Source organism: Mus musculus, chromosome X (assembly GCF_000001635.26).
Source record: "Mus musculus strain C57BL/6J chromosome X, GRCm38.p6 C57BL/6J".
Taxonomy (NCBI): domain Eukaryota; kingdom Metazoa; phylum Chordata; class Mammalia; order Rodentia; family Muridae; genus Mus; species Mus musculus.
The window spans coordinates 140,429,316-140,437,618 of NC_000086.7; the positions used below are offsets into that span (position 1 = coordinate 140,429,316).

General features: G+C 52.6%; 1 protein-coding gene across 4 annotated transcripts in view; it reads left to right on the forward strand.

Moving 5' to 3' along the window:
• Frmpd3 (FERM and PDZ domain containing 3) overlaps positions 1 to 6,152 on the forward strand; it is a 158,345-nt gene extending 152,193 nt beyond the window's left edge. For all 4 annotated transcript variants that reach the window (XM_017318501.2, XM_030251346.1, NM_001320946.1 and 1 more), the window contains one exon: positions 1,236 to 6,152. In XM_017318501.2, coding sequence (XP_017173990.1) covers positions 1,236 to 4,297 — 3,062 coding nt within the window. In that variant the 3' untranslated portion in view covers positions 4,298 to 6,152. The remainder of the gene's footprint in view (positions 1 to 1,235) is intronic.
• Positions 6,153 to 8,303: the final 2,151 nt, after the last annotated feature.

Genomic DNA, 8,303 nt, shown 5'->3' on the forward strand with positions numbered 1-8,303 from the left:
AAGTACACTGTAGCTGTCTTTAGACACTCCAGAAGAGGGCGTCAGATCTTGTTACAGATGGTTGTGAGCCACCATGTGGTTGCTGGGATTTGAACTCCAGACCTTCAGAAGAGCAGTCGGGTGCTCTTACCCACTGAGCCATCTCACCAGCCCCCCGCAGTCAGTGTTCTTAACCACTGAGCCATCTCACCAGCCCCAAACATAAACTCTTAGGCAGAGGCACCAGAGTCCTTCACTCACAGGCAGTGCAACTCAGCAAGACACTCTCTTCTGTGGGTCACTATTGTCATCCAAAACTGGTCTTGTAACAGTCATCGCATCATACAGCATGAAGATTAAATGACATCACTCAGACAAAATACTTAAGCATTACCTCACACACAGTGAGAACTCAGTAATCAGTAACTTTCTGTTATCTATTAATTAATAGAACCATGAAATCGACACACAAACACACACAGAGAGAGAAAGAAAGTGAGAGAGAGCAACAATAATGACAAAAATCAATAAAAAAAGCACAAAGAGTATTTGCAAACATGTGAGTCAGGGTCAAGTATAGACAGAGCAGGAAAAGGGCCTGGGATCAAAGGAAGGCTGTCTTCGCTGTACATAAGGGATGCCTTATCACTGGGCAACCGCTGCATGTTTGTCCCCAACCCAGGCTGGCATCTGTCCTCTCTCATCATCCGGTGCTCCAAAACTGATTGTTTTCAGGTCCAAGGCCCAGGTGGCTGCCAGAGGAGAGGCGCAGCTGAAGAGCCTCAGCTGCAAGGACTGTAGACAGACAGGCCTGGCCAGATGAGGAAGGGCTAAACGGCACCTCTTTTTTTTTTTTTTTTTTTTTTTTTTTTTTTTTTTTTTTTTTTTTTGTTGCCAGCTCTCTTCAGGACAATTAACAGAAATTTCCTAGCTGTGGAATCTAAAAATGGGGTTGATTGGCGTGTTGTTTTACATGTTAACTTCCCACCAAACCGCCCAGATCTTCTTTCTTGGCATTCCTTTTTTGGACTCCAACCTTTCACACCCCCTTCTCACATCTTGTTCCTCTTTGTGTGCTCTTCTTGGCTTCTCCTCCTCCTCAGACGTCGTGTCTTCGGAGGCTTTTCTTCTCAGGCTTGACTGGTTTCGCCCAGCTTGAAATACTGCTGTTATACCTAAACATTTCTCCAGGAACACTCTAGATCCCGTTGGAAAAGACTTCGAGGTCCTAACAAGCCCCATCCTTGTTCTTCCAGGTCTGATTGTGCTGGCCACAATCACTCCTGAGTCATCGCTGGACTCGGGCCATGAAACCAACTCTTCAGAGCTCACAGATATGTCAGAGATGATGTCGGCCATGAAGCAGCACCAAAACACCACCTACTTCCTGGCCCAGCACCTCAACAAGGACAGCCTCCTGGCCCGAAAGGACCTGCCTTTCAGGATCCAGAGCTGTGCCGCTCAGGCTGTCCTCACCGCCCCTTATGCGCTCGGGCCCCCAGATCCCAACCCATCCCCCCAGCCAGCTGTCACTGGCCAGAGTCCTGCCCCGACTGGCGCTCGGAGAAAGATACCTCAGTCAGAAGTCCAGGTACAGGGAGACAGACCATACTCCTTGGCAGTACACCCAGCGCTGTCCCCACAGCTTAGCGAGCAGAAGAATCTAAGCCTGCTTCCTCCAGTTCCTGAGGACAGAGGGCCAGGCCACAGTAGGGCCGGCCTAGAGATGTCACTGAGGTCAGCCACACCATCCCTCAGTGAAGAGCAGGTCTCAGAGCTTAGGGAAAACCTGCCCAAGGAAGTCAGGCTGAGCCCTAAGCTTATCCTGGACCCAAAAGGCAACGTGACCCCAGCCATAATCTCAGCTGCCCTGCAGCAGGTGGTACACAGTAAGAGTCTAGCCACTCCTGGCACAGCCTTGGCAACACCGTCCAACAGGGGGGAGAGGAGGCTAGAGGCTAGCATGGGGAGGCCTGAGGTCACCATGAGCAGGCCAGAGGTGAGCGTGATGAGCAGCAGTGTCAGCAAGAATCTGAAGTTTAAAATGAGCCCGGGTGCTCCAGAGACCACACGGAATTCTCAGCAGCAGCTGGGCCCCGAGGTCTCTGCCAGCCCCCGAGCATCCACGGGCAGCAGGGCTGACAACCTCCACCTTTCCCCACCGGAGGACAGGTTTCCTGTTCAAAGCTTCCCTCCTAAGAGCTATCTATCCAGAGTGAGTCGAGACTCCATGGGAAAGCAAGCTACTGGGGAGGTGGCAGGCAAGGGTGGGCCAGAGGGTGCTAAACCTCCCCCAAACAAGCAGAGCGTAGTTTCTGGCCAGGGGGACAAAGGGCAGCTGGAGAGCTTATCCAAAAGCAGCAAGCTTGAAGAGACCAGCTTGGTTCCCCGAGCTGGCTATCCCATGGCTCTGCAGAGCCCAAGCTGCCAGCCCCGAAGCCACAGCCCTAGCTGCCAGCCCCGTGGGCCAAGCCCCAGCAGCCAATCCAGAGGCCAGAGCCCCAGCTGCCAACCTAGAAGCCAGAGCCCCCTGAGGCCTCTGGCCACCAGCCGGCAGGTTAGCACCATGCCCTCTAGAAAGCTCGAAACAACCCTGGATGGAGCCCACTCAGCCTCTGAAGGCCCCACAAAGCCCAAGTCATCCCGAGGGCCTTTCAGACTACGCAACTTATTTTCTGCCACCTTCCCTACCCGCCAGAAGAAAGAGACAGATGAGCGACAAGCCCAGCTGCAGAAGGTAAAGCAGTATGAACTGGAGTTCCTTGAGGAACTTCTAAAGCCACCAAGCCAGGGGGAACTTCCAGGCACAGAGTATCTTCAACCTCCAGCACCTGGCCGCTGCAGCTGCCAGCTCCGCAGTAGCCCTGTGCAGCAGGGACCTGGCATGTCTCGCGAACAGAGACGCAGCTGTGACTGCAAGCGTATCTGCCGAGGGGGACGGCCACAGGCTGCCCAGACCCCAGCGCCTGGCCTCCGGGAGAGGGAGAGGGTCCCCCCTACCCAGAGGCAGCCCGAGGCTGGCCCAGGCTTGAGCCTTAATAGTCCCATCAATGTCCAACGCATCCGCTCCACCAGTCTGGAGTCCCGTGAGTGCCGGTCAGACCCTGAAAGTGGGGTTTCGTGCCTGACCACGTGTGCCTCAGGGGGTGAGTGTTTGGGAGATCCCAACTACAGGAAACTGATGCGCCACTACAGTATCAGTGAGCTGGACCAGGGTGACACGGTCTCGCTGACCTCAGATGTCTACCCACACCCACCCCTGGGAATGTTGCCTAGAGAGGTCAAGGAGATAGAGTCAGGCTTCCCAGTAGGCTTGGGTCCAAAAAGCAAGTGTGCAGAGTCACCAACTCTAGGAGAGCCCTCCTACGTCCAAGTGGCCCCTGAGAGCAAAGGCCCCAGGCAAATGGCTGTGTTTTCACTGCCAGAGGAGGTATACCGGAGGCCAGCTGATCTGGATGAAGATAGCGAAAGCAGCAAGTGCTGTTCCATTCGCTACTGCTTCTACTACCGCAAGTGCGACATGGCAGATGATGCCAGCGATGGCAAAGATGAGCTCTCCTATTCAATCCCCATGAAGATTCTGCCTGGCATGAAGTTGGATGAGCAGGTGGTGCCTGTGGTAAGCAGAACCCTGCAGGTCCTGGATGCTGCCACTTGCAGCAGCAGCCCCGAGGTCCCCCACACCCAGGAGATCGACCTTCGGGTATCCACCTTTGAGGGGAGCCTGGCTAAGATCAATGCCCTGCGGGCCCATGCATATGGCCTCCCTGATGGCTTCCTGGCTGCCCGTCTGGACACCAATGAGCTGCTAACAGTCTTGCGGCAGTGTGTGGCCAGCCCTGAGGCTCGTGCTCCCAAGCCCTACGTCTCTCAGATTTCTGAGTACAAGCTTGAGCTAGCTCTCAAGTTCAAGGAGCTTCGGGCCTCCTGCCGCCGGGTAGCCAATGTGGACAAGAGTCCAACTCATATGCTGGCAGCCATCACAGGCAGCTTCCAGGTGCTGAGCAGCCTCATTGAGACCTTCGTGCGGCTGGTGTTCATCGTGCGCTCTGAGGCCCAGCGCCAGGAGCTGCTGGCCAAAGTGGAAGAGGTAGTGAGGAATTACACCTTCCTGCTGCGCGCCGCTGAGGAGTCCACAGCCCGGAACCTTAACCAGCAGCAGCAGCTGCAACAGCAGCAACAGCAACAACAGCAGCAGCAGCAGCAACCGCTGCCACCGCCACCGCTGCCAGCAGCCACAGGGCACCACCCACCAGACTCCCCGTCATCGACTGTTATGAGCACATTCACACGCTCCTTAAAAACCCTTATTAAGTAGGGCACTTGCCCAGGCTTGTCCCCTCCCCATCCACGGCCCCAAGTTTGAGCTTTGTGGTCTTTGCATCTCGTGGTTGAGTGTGTGTTTCTGCTGGGCCAGTCAGGGTCCAAGAGCCTATCAGTCTCCAAGGCTAACTCCCTAGACTGGGCTCTATTAAGGGCTGCAGGCTTAGCTGCCGCCCTGGGTGTCCTCACCCCTTCCTGGCCTCTGGGCGTCACTGTGAGGGCAAAGGTCCCTTGCCATTACGCCCACCACAGAGCTGTATTTTATCTATCTCTTCTCTGGGGCTGATAGGTGACATCAAGTTCACCTCCTGCTCTGAGTTGGGCACCGGGGGAGCCAGGACCTCGAGCTCCTCCTAGCATCTGCTGCCCCAAGAGGGCAGTGGCAGTAGCGGTAGGCCACAGCGCCAAGCCAAGGAGAGAGGGCGCTATTCCAGATGCGCCCACCCACCATGGGCTCCCTTGTACCTGGCAGGAGCCACCTCAAGGGCCAGTGCCCAGGTTGGATATGCGCAGAATACAGCCATGTCTGGCTGTCAGTGGCTGGCTCAACCGGGTGGCAGCCTTGGGAGCCCTTGCCCCCAGGCTCAGTAGCTCCACACCAGCCATCCCCAAAGTGCCCTGCCCATCAGTGAAGGGGCAGGGCAGCTCAGTCCACTAGGGAGCAAGCCTCTGAGATCACCTCACTTGTTTTGGGTAAGGTACCTGGTGAAAATGTCTGCTCTGGGAAGACCCAGCGCAGTTATCAGAGCCTGCCCGGCTCAGTCCAGCCCTGTGCAGGAGCTGTTGCCAGAGGCATGGGCTCCTCTCTCAACATCTCTACCAGACAGACTGTCCTTAGGAGTTTGATGTAGCTATGGATTGGGATGGGGGGGCGGGGGGCGGGGGGAGGGGTGGGGGTGTTGATGACTATATCTTAAACTTCTGGAAGCTAGCGTGATATGTTAATCCTGAGTATATGCTTTTGGCTGTGTATTGACCCTGTGGATTTGTCTCTCTAAGAAAAGAAGCTGAGCGCCTTACCCGGTGCAGTCCCGCACCTCTCTCCCTCTCTGGAACCATCTGGAAGGGAATTCACACTGTTTAGCATCCTCCTTGACACTCATGTATTGCCGCTGCTACCACCACCACCACTGTCACCGCTGCTGCCACCGCTGCTGCCACTGCTGCCATCACCACCCCCTCCTCCCCAGCCCTTCTGGGAGTGAAGACACGGAGTCCCTACAGTTATCCCACCGTAGGGAACAAAGAAAGCCAATGTTTCTTCTGTATAGATTGCTTCTCGTCCACTTCTCCATAGCTGCTTGTTTCCCACACCCTCCCAGCCAGCGTTGGTCTCTCTTTCATCACTGTGTGAGAGGCCTGTGTGAAATCTCTCGTTCTTATGTGAGTTTTATAAGATGTACACTGTGCAAAGCCCCTGCCTATCCTTGGTGATCCTAGCGCAATAAAGCCTCCTGAGTGGCAAGGTCTCCCAGCAAGGGGGAGGGGTGTCCTTCTACAGAAGCCAGCCCCCCTTCCTTGACTCTCCTCCCACAGGACCAAGATGCTTAATGGGCCAGAGATGCAGCCAGTGGGGAACCCTTTCCCCCACGACCACTGCCCTCAGAGTGTTGGCATGGTCTTCCTCTTCTCCCAACTTCTTGATCCTACACCTTCGCCACTCAGACCCTGCCTGTTGTCATTTCATCGCTGTCATTCACCTCTCCCTCAGCCTCATGGAGAGGATACATTTTCTAATGTCTGTATATAGTATATATATTACATAAATATATAAATTATATATTACACTAATTTATGTCTTGTTTTTCAAACAAGAATGAATAAATCTATTCATCTTACTCTCCCAGTAAGTCTTTGAAGTGCCTTTCTGTGGATGTCTTTGTGTCTTTGAATTGTTGGTTAGTAGCAGTCCTTTGTTTCACCTGCGCCTTCGTCCCCTAGTACATGGGCTCATATGGGTGATGAGAGCTAAGGACCCTACTTCTCCAACGCCCCTCCAACACACAGAGGAGCCTCCTTGCTCCTCTTGAAAAAACACCTAACTGGCACATAGGGTAAGATGTTTATCACTTTCTATTGGCTATGGGACCTCTGGGTTACCTGGCCACCATGGCTGTGACCTCAAAAATGAAAGGTTGCGGCTAGACAAAAAGCACAAGGTGCTTCATTCTGAGTGCACCAGAGAGTCTGGGAGTTAGGACACCAGTTCTAAAACAGCTGTTAGTGTAGTCTTCTGATGTTTTAGGATGGGGAATCCCCTGCAACAGTCTCTGGCAGATTTTGCAGTGGTGGTGGGGTTGATTTAGAAGATAGAAGCATCGGGATCCCAAACACGGTCAACCTCTCTAGCTTTTCAGAGCTATTTACATTAAGAATTCTTTACTTCCTCCCGTTCTCTTCATTTCTTCCATTTAAACACAGGTTCCCAGCAGTCTCTGAGGTGCCTTTGTGCAAATGCAGGCAAGTTATCTCTCTGCACAGTCACTCATGATGACATACAAGAAAATCCTTCTGGGTGATGAGAACCCTAAAAGGGCACCTGACTTGGAATTCCAGCTCCATCCAGCTCCACTGCCTCATTGGCATCATATACAGTGACCCTGAGAAGTCACTTTTTCACAAAGATTTACTTTCATTATGTCTGCATAAAAGGCTTGGAAGCAAAAGCTTAGAGAAGAAGAGCCAGAGGCTACAAAGTCATCTAGGGCCACTATGCAGGTTCCCCAGTGGGTGAAATTATGGACCCTGAAAGCAGAATTCTTTTAGATGCTGCCACTTAGACATACTATCCCATAACCAAGGTTTGAGGTTACTAGAATGCTCATATAAAGTGAAGCTAGTTGAGACTCAAAATGGCCCAATGGACAATTCAGAGTTTGAGACCCCTCCTCACAACACACACACACAGCTCTATACCAATTACACTGCTAGGATCTGATGACCTTACTTGGCTCTTTATTTGAGTATTTGCACACATAGTCTGACACAAAGTAAGTCTTCACAAGATCTGTTGTATGAATGGATGTCAAATTAGATGAGTATCATGAAAGAACCCCTTCAGTCTTCCTTTTTTTAAGATTTATTTATTATATATAAGTACACTGTAGCTATCTTCAGATGCTCCAGAAGAGGGCGTCAGATCTCATTACAGATGGTTGTGAGCCACCATGTGGTTGCTGGGATTTGAACTCAGGACCTTTGCAAGAGCAGTCAGTGCTCTTAACCACTGAGCCATCTCTCCATCTCCCCTTTAGTCTTCTATGCAATGTAAGAAGAGCACACTCTTCTGTGAACCAGTAATCCAGGGTAGTGCAGTGAGGCACTGGCATCCTATTAAAAGAGGGGAAGGCTGGAGTTATGGCTCAGTTTGTAGAGTACTTGTTAGTATGCACAAAGCCCCAAGTTTGATGAATCACCAGCACTGCATAAAAACTGGGTATAAGGAGTTGGAGAGATGGCTCAGCAGTTAAGAGCACAATACTGCCTTTCCGAAGGACCTGAGTTCAGTTGCAAGCACTCATGTCAGCTGGCTCACAACCACCTGCAACCACAGATCCAAGGAGTCTGACACCCACTTCTTGCCTCTGTGGACACTACTGCATGTGCATGCGTAGGCGCAGAGAGCAGGGAGTATGGGGCACAGGGGGCATGGGAGCGCCTTGGCGTGGAGGTGTCGATCCATGGAGGTGGGTGTGGGGGCATGGGGGTGGGAGCACGAATGTGCACACACACACACACACACACGGTGTGGGGGTGGGGAGACATGCAGAGAAATAAAAAACTTTTTAGAAAACTGGATGTGGTGGTTGCCTGCCTGTAATCTCAACTCTGTACTTGAGAGATGGAGATAGAAGAATCAGTTCAGGGTCCTCCTGACAAAGTAGGTGTGTACTAGGCTTGGAACACATAAGGCCTGTCTCACAAAAAGAGAAAGAGGGAAGGGGAGGGGAGGGGAAGGGAAGGGAGGGGAGGGGAGGGGAGGGGAAGGGAAGGGAGGGGAG